At 39.5% G+C, this 17,899-nt stretch overlaps 1 protein-coding gene across 7 annotated transcripts in view; it reads left to right on the forward strand.

The window, feature by feature from the left end:
- Nucleotides 1-17,899, forward strand: part of cacna1ba (calcium channel, voltage-dependent, N type, alpha 1B subunit, a) — a 147,779-nt gene that overhangs the window by 56,747 nt on the left and 73,133 nt on the right. For 6 of the 7 annotated variants that reach the window (XR_006405207.1, XM_044362938.1, XM_044362952.1 and 3 more), the window contains exons 7-8: nucleotides 9,067-9,170; nucleotides 17,782-17,897. Coding sequence is in view for 6 of the 7 variants with exons in the window: in XM_044362938.1 (XP_044218873.1) it covers nucleotides 9,067-9,170; nucleotides 17,782-17,897 (220 nt within the window). In the remaining variant the exon portion in view is untranslated. Of the gene's footprint in view, nucleotides 1-2,836; nucleotides 3,019-9,066; nucleotides 9,171-17,781; nucleotides 17,898-17,899 lie in introns of those variants that run through there. The other variant, XM_044362979.1, reaches the window with a different exon arrangement.

The following is a 17,899-nucleotide window of genomic DNA, read 5'->3' on the forward strand; positions in this document are numbered from 1 at the left end:
ACAGAAAATGCAAATATAGTTAGTTTTTTAAGACAATAGAAAACACGCATTTTGTTTAGTTTGGAGAATTTGTTCAACTTCACCGTCAGAGTTGCCTTACTGTGCATAAATGCATTCCAAAGGCTTCAGAAGTCTTTCTGAACTTCAGAATTCCACTATTCTTCCCTGAGGCTCAGGAAAGAAACACTGTCTGAACACAAAGGGATTTTTGTACAGAACTCTTACAGAGGAGTCATGCTAAGTAGGAAGGGATCACTTCACAACCAGTACGGACAGTAGAAATGATTCACCAGTAGCTCTTGTAAATGTGGATATGCAAGTATTGTATTGAGATAATCCAGAGGTACTCTGTAGGGTCATTACACACAATGTATCCAATACATTTAGTCATATATTTCAACTATTTATCCATATCCATACTTTTAGTTAAATGTTCAGACTTATCTGCTAAAGAGGTGGTTTTCTCACACTCTCAATCTCAACATGTGTTACAGCTGACTTGATATGTGGATTTTTTTTTTTTTTTTAATCGAATCCAATGTCAACTGGAGAAGTACTCCCTGGTTGGGAAACACTGCCCTATTTCACATAGAAGAGGGCATTGTCTGCATTACCACCTTTTTCCGGTACTTGTCAGGCCTAGTTAGGGTCAGTTGCATGAGTCCTCTCTGGTGACACGACTCACCTGTAAACAGCAGGCAGACTTTCAGATGCTATCAGACAGAGCTCTTGGGAGCAGAATGTTTACAAGGCGGCTAGAGGACAGCAACAACAAGACACAGTGCAGAGCATTCACTGCGACTTGTCATCCAGTACTGCTACAACCCCTCTCTGTCCCTGTTTGTTCAGCATACTCGCTGATATATCGAGTGGTTGTGGAAAGACTGGTTCCTTGCAATAATCTGTAATTCTTAAGCATAGAAAAGGGCCCATATAAAGATAATGTATATTAAAAATACTGGCAGTCTTAGTTCAGGTCTAAACATAAATCTGGTTTGTTGTGTTAGCATGAGTCAGTACCTGTTATTTCATGCTCTGACTCCAGTCTCTCAGGCGGTATGGGTGTGGTATTGCTGTGAATTGATGGCTGAACAGGGCTACTAATGGCTTTTCTATTGCCCTGTGTGCTCTCTCCATTCTGGTAGCCAAGGTCTGAGGCAGCCTCACCCTGACACCAGCTAATGCACTAATACACCCAGCCCTCTGCAGCCACTTCCAGCTCAGAGCTACATTATGACAGATGATTCCACCTTTCTAATACAGCGCCTTCTTGTAGGGATTCACTGGCAGCAGGTCAGCAGAGATCATCCAATATGAAAAATATACCTGTTTTTGTTGACTTCAAAGTCCAATCTCTTCTACCGTTCAGTAGCATCCTAGATAGCTAATATGAAAATATATAAATGTGATTTTTTTATAACGACTGCGATTGAAATTACAAAATATTTATGTGTTGTAAACTCCCAGCCTGTACTGGTGGTCTACATAGTATTACACTTGAGAAATTTGTATCATGCATAATCACAAACATAAAATGCTGGAAAAGTAACGTTAGCTGGTAATCTACAGTATAGCATAAGTTTAGCTCACGTTTGTTTAGAATTGTGGATATACTTTGCATTACTAAGTATTTTTCAAAAGTTATCAAGACATTAAAAATGGTATCATATCATTAATTACAGCTACAGTCAGTATTGATCCACTTATGACAAATATTACAAAGTGCCTGTTGGTTAAGTTAGCTTAGTTAGCAGCTAAAGAGCCAGATATATTGGAGTTGATGGGGACCAAAACTGAACTAAAAGCAGGGTGAATATTGGACTTAAACTCATCATTTGAACAAAAACACAACTCCAAATGAATACAGACGTAGCTCTGTGTCTGCAGGATGTGTAAATAAGTAGGTGTTTGGTATCAAGTTTGCTTTATTAACTTTATAAGACAACACCCAATGTTGTGTTTTAACTTGTACATTATTTTTACAGCTTGTTATGCTGCCCCCAAGTGGCTAAAAACTAAAAGTTATTAGGTTTAATGATACTGGGAACAGATCTACATCAGTTAATTTAACGTTAGCTTCACAGACTGACTAAATGATGGGTTCAGATTCAGGAGTGGTACAGTATGGCCGCAAGCTAAAGTGATGTGCTTAAACTTTTACTGAGAAATTCTGTTAAATTCTGTATCTGTAAATATCCAGCAGATGTTAGTCATTTACTTTTAACAACTATAGATTCAGCTGCTACAGTATTTACCTGTCTGAAAATGACGTGAGACAATCAGTGAGACACCTAGAGAAAGACGCCTCACTTGGTTGGTCGTTTCTGAATCCACAGAATGTGCTCTCTCTTTCCAAATGTCTCAGAGTGTTTTTATGTCTTGAGGTAGCCAGGTCTGAACAAGTATTATAGTACCGACACCTACGTGCAGAGAACATATCAACTAGAAAACAGGAAAGAGTTTAATTTTGTAGTTTGGCCAATAGGGCTGTAGTCTGCTGGTCGACTAGTTGGTCGATATGCTCTCGTCCGACTAAATTCTCATTGGTCGAATAATCTCTGTGTTATTTTCATAAGGAGAAAAATGCTACATCAACAGCTTTCCAGGAGTAATCCATTATTTCCTGCGGCGGGAGGGACAGACTAACAAATTACCTGTGAAAACGGGGGTGTATTCAAAACACCCCCGTTGTTTTCATAACTTTGAACTCGACCTCGAGACTGCTGAGTCTAACTGTACTCAACGTTTACTGAACGTTTACTGAATCTGTGTTTCTCCATAATGACACAACGAGAACCTCCGGCAGGCCAAAAAAAAGTATTTTTAATATTTGAAATCGACAGCGTTTGGGAGTCTCTGTGCAGCGCTGTTCCGGTACGTGAGTCAACCTCTGGCGTTGCCAGGGAAACCACTGGTCGCGTGGCTCCGTTAAGGAGTATGTTTGCGTAGCGAGTGGGGAAAGAGCGAGGGGCAGAGAAGTGACGGTGGATGCGAGCGGGGCAGAGGAAAAGGTTAGCGGTAAGTTGTTAGTCTGGCAGTAAATGTACAGTACAGACTACAGTCTGTCAGTTAATAATGCTAAAAAGTCTGTGTTGTTTCCCCAACAGCTCCAAAGTTAGCAACAATGGGTTAGCCTAACCTGAAGACACAAAACAGAGAAATACAGAACAGAGAGTTTACTGTGCACTCAGTCCCGTTACAGCCCCCCCGCGACTAATCGATTAGTTGAAGATTATGTACGATTTTAGTCGACCAAGATTTTCTTTGGTTGACTACAGCCCTATTGGCCAACTCACTTAATTACTGTTAATTAGCTACAGCTGACAAAATCTGCAGGTCAAATTGCTGTTTTCAAGAATTATTATCGGATTGTCCATTTACAAAGAATAGGACATGGATCTAGAGCCAGAGTAAGTAGACTATTTATCAGAAGGTTAGTTGTTCATAGTTGTCAGATCCCAACTTCTCTTGTCCACATGTCCAAGTGTCCATAAATTGCTCCATAAATTGTGTAGGTTTGAGGAAAAAAATGCAAGTCACTTTAGACAAAAGTGTCGGCCAAATGAATGTTATGTAATAGAGCTTTTTCCTAGAGGAGAATCCATTCCAGACAGTTCCTATTCCTGGCATTCACATCTTCAAATTCTTTTTATAGAAGCTGAGCCAGCATGCAGGATCTTATGTACCTATTGTTAATGCTCACTTGCAAAAACACTTATGCAGAAATCTGGTTTAGATGTGAGAGTGGCTGGGTAACAGTGGGTATGACTTCTAGAAGCATCAACAGGATGTCCATTTAAATAAATCAATTCTCTCTCTCTCGCTCTCTCTCTATCTCTCACACACACACACACACACACACACACACACACACACACACACACACACACACACAGAGGGTTTGACATGCAGCGGCTTTTGAAGGCAAATACCAATATTTTCAGATATTAGTCACTACCATAAGTTTTGATATTTCCTTAATGCTAAAGAAGAAATCACAACCAAGTAAACTCTCCCCACATGCTAGTTCATACTGTCCCATTTGTCTTCATTATATTGCAGCTTTAATGTTCTCCATTGTCTCTCTGTACAGTGAAGACCTCAGTCTTAAAATACTGATTGGTCCACCTCTGTCAGCCTGTTGATAAAAGAGGGTAAATGTTCAAAAATAGCTCTCTGGGGAGCAGAGACGGATGATGAAACCGTGCAGGGCTGATCCTCTGTGTGTCTCTGTGTCTTCATGGGAATTCATACCAACTTCTTTCTCTGATGATGATGATGATGGAGGCTTTGGGAAAACAAAGACTTATCTTAAAATTTGACTTAAAAAGACTTAAAATTTGAAACTGACTGATGAAAAGACAAACTTTCTGATGATCTTGTTGTTCATCCAGTCACACCGATTGTAGAGCTAAATATATAAGTTTGTCCTGAGGGTGGAGCTAGACGAGAAGGTTGTGGGTTTTTTCGTTATCTGCATGAATGTGCTTAACAGTTTTTAAGGCAATCTGTGAATTAGATTTATCCTCAGTACAGCCTGACAGTAGGACTGGATGAGATATAACAGAAAAAAATTAAATGACTTATTAAAATGAAAAAAGTTGGCTGCATGCCACTGTCTGCAGTCTTGCATGCTTAACGGGCGTGTTCCTGGGAATTCTGCAAGTCCTGTAGACCGTCCACATCCATAATTCATCAAGTCCGCAAGTTCACTTTCTGTCTGGGGTGCAGACTTCACAAGACTTTGCTCAAAAGATTACCCATAATTCATTGTGTTGTAGCTGTGATGATGTTGAAGACAAGATTAATAATAAGGAAAAGCAGAATAACCATCCTAACCATGAAACAGTTGTTTATTTCATTTTTAATGTATTTGTTTTATTGATGTAATGATGATATTGCACACATATAGAATATGCATAGGCAAAATCAGAGTTAGACAAGCAAAGTTTGGTTTCAGTTGGAAAAAAGAATCAGACCACCTAGAGGTTTTAATGTGAATATAATATCACACTATTATAATAATTATTAAAATATAGTCAAAGCAGAACACCCTGCACTTATCAGTAGTATTAAGAACTGTTCAGAAACATATTTTGAGATGGGTTACAAGGTCAGGAACTTGAATTCAAATCCATGGAAACAAGTGAGACCAGAAATCACATCTCGTTGTGCATTTTAGTTTCATGTGGCCTGAGTCCGCACAGACTTGACGTGATGACAGTGAACACATCACTATACTGTACGTATGACAGAAGCCTTTTGACTGACGGTAATGTCAGTGAAAGTTCAAGAGGTCAGCAGAGCATTAGGGATGATCATACCCTAGATACCATACCATATTTCTTGGCCAACATAACCATCATAACCATCCTTGTTGCTTACCAGACAAAAAATGCTTCCATGGCGGTTGCCGCCTGCTTCACTTTCATTCAGTTACACACTCAGATCCTGAAGCTGGCCAGTTCACACTGCCCACAGTCTTCCACAGTTGGTCACTGAAGTACCTCCATCTTACTTAATGGTTTCATATTGCCTTTGAATATGCAACTGTATGGGTGCAGCCTTGCTTTTCTTAAAGTCAGGCTATAATCATAACAGTAAAGACGAATGATGAAGAAGAATGAAAGTTGCTGACAGGAGAGGCATTACCGGTTATGGCAACCCAATCCAGGCTCTGCAGCTGCAGCCTCCCCACCAGAGACCATAATCCTGTTATCTCGGGATACTGGAAGTTTGGGTCAATATGACCCCCCCCCCCCCCAGGTTTAGAAGATCAATCTTAACAAGTCACTTAAAATGAAATCTATTCTTGAGTCATCTGGAGTTTGGTTTATCTGCTGCAATCAGTCTCATTTCATCACACCGGCTGTGTGGAGAATTTACCCTCTGAACCCATTCAGGTAACATTTTGGCTCAATAATAAAATAACCTGTTTAAATACTGTACTCCGATTCATATTTTGCATCTAAAGAGTGTGATTGAAGATAGATTTTCGTTATGGCTGCACCATTAAATCAAACAAGTATTAAGTTCCTTCAATCCATTTTCAATCGAATATATGGGTCCTAAGCAGGGACTGGACTGCTGAGCATCCTTTTCCCCAATCATGTTGTTCTGGGTCTGCCCGGGGTCCCCTCCTAGTTAGACATGCCCAGAAAACATGTGCAGGGAGGCGTCCAGGACGTATCTTGATCACAAGTTCCTCTACTGACTCCTTTCAAAGTGATGGAGCAGTGGTTCTGCTCCTCACTATTTCACAATGTCTGTGCTCACAGCTATTGCTGAGGATTGGGTTAAACTCTAAGTCACCATTACAAAAATGATTTATATGACTGTATGACAGACAAAAGTCAGAATTTACATGCTTGTCAGAGGAAACTGGACTATACATTGTATTAGACATTTGAAGTAACATCAAATATCCAATCGTTTTCTTAGGACAGTCCCTCTGCACCATACTGAAGGGCTTATGCAACCTAAACCCAAGTCACCCATTTCAGATGCTGAAAATGAATGCTTACCATTGACCTCTTAAATATGAAAGTCATTTTTTATAATAAGAGTCATCCATTCTGTTTATCTAGCTCCATGGCCCTAGTAATTGTTAATATTCATAATCTTGGGGATGTTTATTAAAGGGCATACAGTGGAGTTTAACTCTGAGTTTGGCAGTTTGTTTTACACGTCATGTGTCTGATGTAGTGGTCAATTTGCTACCACTTGGTCATATTATTAAAAAACATAATATCAGTTACCATTTCTGTCCCGATGATACACAATTATATCTCTCCTTTGACATTAATGACACCAATCATTTAAACAACCTCCACGTGTGCATCGCAGGTATCAATAATTGGTTGGTGTCAACTTTTCTACATTATTATCACAGGTCCAGACTTGTCACGGAATCACATTTCCTCCAAACTTGGTCCCCTCTCATCTAACATTATTAACTCTTATATTATCTTTGATAACCACCTCAACTTTGACCAGCATATTAATTTTGTTGTCCAATCATGTTTTTTCCAACTAAGAAAAATGTCAAAATCATGTCATTTTTATCCACCAAGAACTTAGAAACAGTAATTCATGCATCCTTTTAATCCCGGTTAGATTACTGCAATGCACTCTTCTCATGCCTCACGCAACAAAACCTCAATGAACTTCAACTGACTCATAACCAGGTCCAACAGGAAAGAACACATCACACCGGTTTTAAAATCCTTTCATTGGCTTCCAGTCCCTCTTAAAGTGGATTTTAAAATTTTAATGATCACTTTTCAGGCTTGTAGAGGGTTAGCTCCAGAATATATAGCTGACCTGGTGACCTCCTATGAGACTGAATGCAACCTGAGATCCTCTGGTAGGTCATTCATGGCCTAACTGTTATTTTCTCTGATACCCTACATGGTACTAGCTACCTCAGCAGTCAAAATGAATGCATCTGCATGCCAGCAGAACAGAGAACAGTCTGGCAGCGGTTAGTTGCTGTGACGTAAACTGCAGGACCTCACTTCTAGATGCTAGTGTGCATCATTTATTAAACATTACTCTGTAATGCAGCCTGTCATATTAGGCGTGTTTGGACACCCACCCGCTACTTGAAGAGGGTAATGGCTGAATTTGACGCTAAATAATTTGTTAAGGTGAGGCAGCACTAATTAACCCCCCCCCCCACCACCCACCCCCAACTATGTGTTGAAACAGGCTGTTGTGGTTTTACATCCAATTTGGCAGATTTCAGTCTTTGGATTGCTCCTGTTTATACTCCAAAATGCTCACTTTGTATCTTGAGTACTCAGTTCAGTGCAGCTGAACAATTGTTTGGGTGGCAACCAGCCAGTAATCTTAATGGTAACATTTTGTGTGTATGCCCTGTGCTTTAGTCCACTGTCTCTATCATATAAGATATATTCCACATGAAAACAAAATGTCTGACAGCAGCCATGGCAGCAAGTTATTTTGTTGTCATTGTATCTGCAGTCACTCTGCACTAATATCCTCTGTGCATCTAAGTGGGAGTATGGCAGCAGTTAGGCTAGATTCAATTAAGACAGGTCTGTTTTTCTAATTCATTCTCTGCTCCACTGTGTTACCTTACTGGTTCAGATGATGTTCATGATGTGTCATAGAGACGTTAAAACATCTCTAAAATGTTTCTTTTTATGAGAATGAGGTAAATGTCAGCTGACCCTCCGCTCCACCAGGTTTGGATGTAGGTCGGAGGCCGCCTGGCTTCGGTGACGTTGCGATGCTACCAGGATTGACATTAATTCAATGATCTGGACAATTAAATGCAATTTGCTCTGTGTCTGCAGTATGTGGAAATAACCAACTGTTTGCTAACGTGTCATTTATCTTCCTGCCAATGTATTCAGAGTCTTGCAGGCCATACTGTATGTAAGCATTTTATCCTCTAGTTAAGCTACATAATAATTTGATTGTGTAAAAGAGACTACTGCTTAGTTCTGAGAAAACAATGAGCAAATCTATAGACACAAAATGAGAAATGAACGCATGCTTCCGAATGATAGGGAGGTGTTGCGATGGGTTTCAGTAAATGAGCTCATCACCAGACAGTTTCCAGTGAAATCAGATTAATTTCCCAAATGAATAATCTGAGTGTGAGTCCTTGCTGTAAGAAATTCAGTAAACATGAATTCACAGTAGAAAGTCGTCAGGCAGGGTGGATGTCGATATAGAAAACATGAGCCTGAGAAGTTGAGCGCTTCTCCTGCATTTCTGCTCCAACGACAAACCACACACACAAGTGCACCTCCTCTCCGCACCAGCGCCCATGCCTATTTTGTTGTTTTGTATTTCCAAAACGAGCCAGTGACTTTACAGTAGACACAGAGTAAAGTGAGGATAGTGTTATAGCAGTGAAACCTGGCATTTTCTCTTAAGCCCTGTTCTTAACACATTGCTGATTTTAGTATTTTCATGGGATTTGTTGGCAATAAGAAAAAATATGAAATAACACAAGCCTTATCATTTAACTACAATAACACAAAAGTATTAATGATCCTATTCTTTTTCTGTGTTATGTATTTATGTGTTCAGGCCAACGATGCCTCAGGGAACACGTGGAACTGGCTGTACTTCATCCCCCTCATCATCATCGGTTCCTTCTTCATGCTCAACCTGGTGCTAGGAGTGCTGTCAGGGTGAGTACAAACTGTGAATAGGTTACAAGTCTCATTACCAAGGTTTAGCCCACACCTAACCAGGCCTGGTTTTATTTTGTCTAGAGCAAAAGGCAGCTGTCTCGTGCCCAATGTGAGATCACAACATATGGATGTGTTAATTTAGCTCATGCTCATTTAGTTGAGTGTTGAAAAAGTAAGAAAATGACAAGAGAAATATGTGACTGCAGAACTGCACATTACACCGGTGGCTACAGTGTACAGGTGAAGGAGATGAAATTCAAAACCAGCAACATCTAGAACAGATCATACTTAGTACAATCTATGTTTACATGCATATTAGTCTTCTCAGCCACCTGGAAAAAAATATGTGCACATATTGGCGTCGGCAATCAGCCACAATGAGTTGGAAATATCGATATCATATCCGATATCAGCAAAAAATCCAATATCATGCATCCCTAATTAAAAAACATCAATGAGCCACGCTAATTTACTGGAGTAACTGGGTGACATGTTCCTTCATTACCATAGATCCAACATGAGATTTGTATATTAAAAGCATTGCCATAGAAACTGAGCACAAGCAGTCTTCTTAATTGCCAAATTCATGTTCCCCAACTGTACACGTCAGCGCGGCGCTACATGTTTAGAACCACCCAAAAAAGTTTGTTAGTCAGCAATGAAAAAAACTCTCTGAAACGCTGATGACTATAATCAGTAGAGTTATTACTATATGTGTTTGCTGGCATTGTCTTGCTAGTCATCAGTTATTTAGATTATTTAAACAAGTCAACCCTAGCCCAGGACCATCATATTGTTTTCTGATGTCTTTACTGCAGAAATAGAATATGTCAAGCTGCTAAATACCACTGTCACAGATGATAAGGAGCTCAGAAAGACAAACAGGCAGTCGTATTAATGCTAACTGCCAGAGAAAATAATTTTTGGCTGCTTCCTAAAGCCTGGCAGGAGAAAGTGTGAGTATGTAACCATGCTATGATGTAAGTGATATTTAAAAAGTAATGTTATTTTTCAAAAAAAAGCTGTTGGAAAAGGGGGGGTTGTCATATAATCAGAGTCGCCTTATATTTGTATCCTTATTTATATTCGTACCTCAAGCCCAAGTACGTTATGCCATTGAGAGTTACTATAACACTTTTAGCAGAAGAAGGATGAGCTAAAAGTCAAGCTAACCACCGACTGCTGGACACCTGTTAGCTATCAGTTAATGGATGTCTAGGAGCTAGGGGTGCAGTTACACTTCAATACTGAAGTGGTCTAAGGGAACTCCAAAATCCTTTCAAAGCTTCAAGAAGTCTTTTGGACTCTGTATTGTATTGTATTGTGAATTTTCACAATGAAACATTTAAACAACTAATAAAACTTAATTTTATTTATTGTAAGCTAACAAGAACCACTTCAAAATAAAGGCCAACCACGCTGGAAGTAAAATGTCCAAATACCTCATCGTGTTTGCCACTCTGTGCCATCACACATTACAACTTTGAGAGGATTTTGGACTTTTTGTCAACCAAATCTATAACCTGTATTAATGCAAATAAAAAAAACACATAATCAACTTCTATTGTAGTTAGATAGCACTAGCTTAACTGTTAGCTAGCTTTAGTTAACTTAGTATTCTCAATAAAACCGAGTTGTGGTTTGAGTAAAAATTGTTAAAATAAATAATCTTAATTTAAATAACTCATGATTAGCACATTTCCAGCAAACACATTAATTTACAGATCTACTAAATACTCGTACTAAACTTTTCAGGTGGTGAGTGGTGCTAAATGTTTGTGGTGAAGGGCTTCACAACAGATGCATGAGTGACTGAGTTATGGTCAGTAGTTTATGGTGTTGACAGTTTGTGCACGCTAACTGATACACAAGTGTCCTGGAAGAAGTGTCTTGTATTGGTGACAAAGCTATCAGGCGATATGAGTAATAAATGACCAGTATACAGCTCTCTATGTATGGATCAGTGTAAATGTTTGATTTTCTATGGGTCACTCATAAAATATAAAATCTTATAACTCACATTAAAACATCCCACATTTCGAGTTTTTCCCTTCTTCCAGTGTGTGTATATTTCTCTTGCATTTACTAATTTAGTTGAATTCCACATCTGTGGCTGTGCCAATGTAATATTCATGAGGTTTTATTAAAACATAAATTCACTTGATTATACAAGTCTGCCGCACTAAGAGTAGATTTTGTACTGTTCATGGTGTGCAGAGTCTGTCAGTGTAATTCTGTGGTACACATTCCCTCATTTATAAAGCAACACAAGTAGCAGACGCTGGGTCACGAGTATGTCATCACCATTGAAAAGAGCATCATGGGAGAAGGCTGTGTTTTTATTGCCTCTTTTGTGATATTGCTTTGTAGTCATCATCATCTTTCTTCAGCAGCAGCAGTCTCTCAGTGTTGTTATTCACCCTCCACTCATGTGTAAGTTACAGTATATCATCCATACAGATTCATAACGGGAATGTGATTTTTCCATCGGAGTCAAAGTGGGTAGATGGGAGATAATCAAATATGCAGGATGGAGGCTACATCCCCAAATCAGAGTACAGAGTGGCATTCAACAAGTGGACGTAGAATGCAGATGACCACCCTAACACCTCAACCATACACCCCCCAACAATCACTGGGACATATTAACACTATTGTAGCATTAGCATTGTGTTTTTACAGCTCAAAAATAGGGGCTTTTTAAAAGGAATTGTTCAACAGCTACCACATAATTTAATTAATATGAAAGAATAACATCAGAAAATGAAAATAAATAATTTTCTGTTGTGTGTTTAAAAAAAAAAGAGAGAGAGTGATACATGCACGGGAAGTAATTATTTATGTAGCACAAGAAATCCTTCAGCCCTACTGTCCATCTCAAAATGATACTTCTGTTGCTTTTCCTAAATCTTTTTAAAATTATGACATCCATCATACTGTATGCCCTATTCTCATTATAAAAATGATTATATAATTTTCATATATCATACAGTATATTATTATAAACTGCACCAGTAACATACTTCCCCCATGTTGCTTCAAATCTTTTTCTACCATTTTCTTTTTCATATTCAAATAATAAAACATGAAATTTTTGGAAATACTGTATTGTTTGTGATTTACAGTGTAGTTTTCTTGTAAAGAAACACTTTTATTTACAGTTAGTGTTTCTCACCCAAATGCACTCTGGGTATCCTGAAGGCCAAACATGTTGATTCATTTCTTAGGTTTCACAATCTTGTTTCAAAAGGGGCTTCATATTCTATGAGGTTCTGGTGTACAGATCCAAAACAAACCAGTCCAAATACATAAGGAACTCATTGCAACTCCAACGTTGCTGTTGCTGGAAATTGTCAGTATTGCTGTAATATAGTTTCCAGCCTCCAGTGTCAGCACTGAGCATAGAAGTTCATTTTCCCTGTGGTGGGTTTGTATTTTAACATTCTTCCAGAGCTTAATGAGTATTAAATACTGCTGTATGGTACTGACATACTCTCTCCCTTAACGACCTGTTGATTTGTTGTCAGAAATCTAATATAATTCCCAGCAGCCTTTGCACCAGATGTACTCGGCTGCTTTCTCACGTGGTGTTGTGTGACATTAATGCTGTTATTTTTTTATATTCTCTTCAGCTATCTAAGCTCATTCAGATGGATGGGCGAACACAGAGCTCTCCTCTTGTTCAATGTTAAGGTCGTTCGTTTTGAAAGAAGCCACCGTCCTCTAAGTTCCAGCTTGCTCTGCCTTTGCTGATAACGTTCCTTCCTGCTGCTGTGAAATCTAATTTGCGCAACATTGTTCTTTTTCTCATCCAACCTTAATGCAGCTACTCGCAGGACGGAACAATAAGTCTCAACTTTTTCTTGTTTACTTCATTTTAACGGCAGTTAATTAGGCCGTCGGGAAAGGACTGTGATAGAGTGAACAAACTGCAAAGTCAGCTCAGCAGAGCCATTAATATTTGTTTCACCTTGCAGTCATTTTTATGTCCATCATTTTCCTCAAAGTTTTATCTAGATTATCTTTTTCATGTAAGCTCAAACACAGGAGCAGGTTGAGGCTCAGCACAAACTTTGACTGATATGACTTATAAAGGCAGTTCAAGACTAATCATTAAGTGTGAATACTTTTAAGCTCAGAACAGGTTTCTGCTTTTTAATCTTGTATTTGTAACACCAGATAAGGCGAATAAACACATAAGGTCCAGTTAAGTGCATGACTTGCTGTCTGTCACCAGAGTTGAACAGTTAAACTGATGACATCACCAAAACTGTTTTATGAACCAGTTACCTGTTAGTCCAGGGCCCTGTTTCCTGATAATGTGATTTCTCTCTTAATTCTCTTCAGTTTCTACACTTGTTTCCCAAAGCAGAAGTTCAGAGCGAGTGCACATGCACGTCATTAAGAGCTTCTTAACTTTGGCTGTCTGCGATGCAGAAGATTATGTTTAATACATTTTTAAAGTAACTTTGCACATCTAAACTGTCCTTAAGCTGTGCAAATTAAAAATGCACACATCAACAAAGTGTTGTAAATGACACAATGAAATTCAGTATTCAGTATGAAAACAAAGCTTAATGTGCAGTTAACAGTCTTCATGTTCCTGGATGGAAGTAAACTGATTGATTTAGCTGCAAATGTTTCTCTGAAGCTCATATTAAACTAAGCATATCATCTATTGTGAATAGTGTTCTGAATCCTTTCAGTATTTGAGCTGCTGTATATAAACAACCATAAATAAAAAAAAAAGAGAAATAAACAATCAGGAAAAGAGCATTTTAACCCTAAGAGATTCATATATTAGGTGAGAAGAGGACAATGACGACTCAAATCAGTTGTTGAATTAATTTATGTGTGTTGGTTTCATTATTTGACAGTTTTGTGACTGCCTGTCAGTCTATAGGCATGCATCTTTTTATTGGAGTGTAGCTCAGGAATGCCAAGCTGAAGATTGCCCAGTAGAAAAGAGTTTATTTATATCATTTTACATCAGATGTCACTTAACAAAGAACATCAGTGTTCATGATAAAAGTACATATAGACTTAAACAATCCCAAATGTAAATACAACATGCACTTCTTAAGATACTCCTATCATCCTCCGAGTGGGTAGAAGTCACTCATTAACACTCTATTAATCTATAGTATAGAAATAATATAGACACACACACATATACACACCTACTGTACATCCCTACTGTATAGACGGGGAGAAAGCTTTAGTGGGCAGGTAGCCTTTAACCGCCCCCTCTGTGATTATCTTGTCCTCTCTGCTTCCTGAGCTCTCCATAGAAGTCGTCAGATGGCTTTACAGTTACTGAGGAGGTGGAAGGTCATTGATGCTGTCTGACAGGGCTGTGCGGGGGCGATGTCATTGTTTAAAGGCCACGATCTGAGCTTCAGAGCAGCCAGGAAAACAGATACATGCAGGGTTTAGAGGCTGCAGACCCCCCCAGGGGAGGTCGTGGCCGTCCGCACAGCTTTTATCCCATCAGCGTGGGCGGGGCGGGATGAGATGTGACTGTGATCAAAGATGAACCCCTAACCGTCGATTCTGAAATATCCCCTCACACATGTCATCGGAGCACAGTCCTGGTGGCATGATAGAGTTGCTCTGCGTGTCTGCTGGATGTGTGAATAATTGTTTGTGGACATGTTAGCTACGTACAACAACTTTGTAAAGTGGTAATATAGCTTGTTTTAGAGTTCTACTGCCCCTCACTGGTCAGAATTGATTAAGGAATCGTTCAATTGAAGGATTTTTCGCTACTTTAGCTTAGCATACCCCTTTTTTTTCTGTGTATATAGATTTTATCGCTGCATCGCTATCATTATCACATCAATATCAAGCCCCATGAGAAGTATACATGAACAAAAAAAGTCATTGTATTTTGAGATTGACAGTTCATTCTATTCATTGGAAACAAAATTCAACCTATGGTTCACTTCCTCATTCTTACACGTATTCCCACAGTCTTTATCAGCAGATGTAGTTTCCTCAGTTGCTATGGAACTATAGACATTCACACTTTTCCAAGATTTTGAGCACCTCTAGGGATTCTAGAGATATATCCATACACATACAGTACTTATACACATATGTTTACTGTATACATGTAAACCTGCATGCATGAATATGCACACAGACATATACAGTATGGACAGTACCAGTCAAAAGTTTGGACACACCTTCCCATTCACTTTAATGAGAAAATATACACACTGTACATACATCCATGCATGTATACACACATTGACACACATATACATACTGATATGTTGTATTAATAAACTATATTGATCGGTATTAGACGACCTTTAATAGGAATGCAGTAAAACAGCTTTTTTTAGGAGTGTGTGTGTATTGTTTTCCATATGCTTTAGTTGAGGCTATGGTGTTTGTTTCTTTTTAATCTGGAGGAGATAGGTATGTACTGAATGTGTATGAAAGCTCGTCTTTGCCTAACGTAGTGTGCATTTGTCTCTGTTTGTGCTGGCATATATATCAGTATGTGTGACACCGTGTGAGAGTGTGGCTGAAAGCTACAAGGCTGGGAAATCCTAGCTGCCACAATTTCTTCCTGCACACACACACACACACACACACACACACACACACACACACTGTACACTCAAGCAGCCAACACATAGATACACCCCACACACAATACACAGAGAGAGATATGTAGCCACACAATTTGATTTAGACAGTAGCAGGCACGTATACACACACACACACACACACACACACACACACACACACCCTCAGGAAGGCAGGCAGACAGCCACTGCAATGCAGGATAGAGCTTCCCCCGCCACTGTGTGGGAGACACACCAATCACTGAGCTATGGGGGTGGACTGGAGATCCCTCACTCTGTTGTTTCAATAGTCTGTCTTCCTCTCTCTCTCTTGTTTCCTTTATTGGTCTCTCTGTCTCTCCCCACCTCTTTTTCCTCTCTTATTCCACCTCCCTCCTCCTCGCCGCCTCATCTTTCATGTAACTCATTTCTCATTCAGCTCATTTAAATTGAAAAAACTGCCTTATTGGCATGACATGACCCTATTTTATCTCGGCAAAGCAACACAGAAGCGATGGAGATAATGCTATCAGCACTAACATATAACAAAAGTAATGTCACATTAGTACAAAGAGTGTGTTATTGGTTATAATAAGGATAACATTTCATATTCTCACAACAGATAAACGATTCAGTCAAAGTGTTTCATCTGATTAATCATGTCCTCTCTGTATATATATAAGTATATATAGAGAGAGACAAGTATTCAGATGGAGGATATATGTTTATACTGTGTTTGTATTGTAAGCATCATACTGTATGTAAACACACTCTGCATATATATTCTGCTGGCTGTGACTGAAAAAGGGGAGGTTAATAACACATTGTGGATAGAAATGATGGATGGTTAACTTCCCTCCATGTTGCCTGCACCCAGAGCTTCCTACTCATTTGCCAGCAAAAGTCTTTGGAGATCTGCATCAGACTACAAACTACGTTTCTGCATTTTCTGTAGCGGTGCCTTCAAGGACGGTAAAATGTGGGTCTCCCAAAAACACTCCCTCCTACCATGTTACACAAGCGATAGGGAAAAGCACACACTCAAATATCACACTACTAAATACTTTATAATATCAGTATATTTGGAAGACAACTAGTTTCATGATACAAGGCCAAATAAAGTGCTGTGGAATCAGACAAAACAGAGTCTGGAGGAGGAAGCAACCACCAGAGTTAAGCCACAGACAAACTTCAGCAGCTGAGTGTCTCCATGATAACACTAACACAAACAGAGAAAAGGCTGTTACCCTTGTGGTCGGGATCTTCAGTGATTCTTTCAGCCTTATTCTTGCAGCGCCTGGTGTAAATATCCTTTAGGCAGGGTAGAGCACTGCCACTCTTTCCGTACCAGGCAGTGATGATCCCCGTCAGGATGCTCTTAATGGTGCAGGAGTAGAAAATCCTCAGTATTTGAGGGGCTACCTGGAATTTCCATTAATTGAACTGGATTTCCTAAAATGTATTTTAATGGTAAGACAAGTAGAGTAGTCAAAGAATCAGCAAACTGACTCAGTGATATCTGATACAGAAATATCTATCTAATGGTAGCTAAGATTAGCCACCTTAAGCTAGAGAGACTGTTGCAGCAAAACCTCTGAGTGTATTAAATGGAGAATGAGGGAGATTATGCTCACTGTAAGTCTTTGTGCTTGGTGAGAAGTTTCACGTCTAAGTGAGGTCACAAGTCATTCATGTTAGAGTTAAACTTGAGTCTGACTCAAGTCCAAGTCATGCACGTTGGCACCTCAACAGTAGTTGTGGAGAGAAAGGACAGTGTGCCTTGTTGGATACAGACACACATGAGCTTGTTCTCTTAGCGTCAGACTAGCCCTGCTGTTGACAGTCAGCTCAGTTATTCCACAATGTGACAAGACACTGACTCTGTCTTACCTGCTGCAAGCTAGCAGGCTGTATGCCTGTCAACAGTGGAGTGCCCCAGGGTCTGTGTGTTGGCTTCAGCTCAGATCTAATAAACATTTCTGTGTGTGTGTGTGTGTGTGCGCGCACGTGTGTGTTTGTGGTTTCTACAGGGAGTTTGCCAAGGAGAGAGAGAGAGTGGAGAAGAGGCAGGAATTCTTGAAGCTCCGCAGGCAGCAGCAAATAGAGAGAGAGTTAACCGGGTACCTGGAGTGGATCTGCAAAGCAGGT

This window comes from Thunnus albacares, chromosome 2 (assembly GCF_914725855.1).
Source record: "Thunnus albacares chromosome 2, fThuAlb1.1, whole genome shotgun sequence".
Lineage (NCBI taxonomy): Eukaryota > Metazoa > Chordata > Actinopteri > Scombriformes > Scombridae > Thunnus > Thunnus albacares.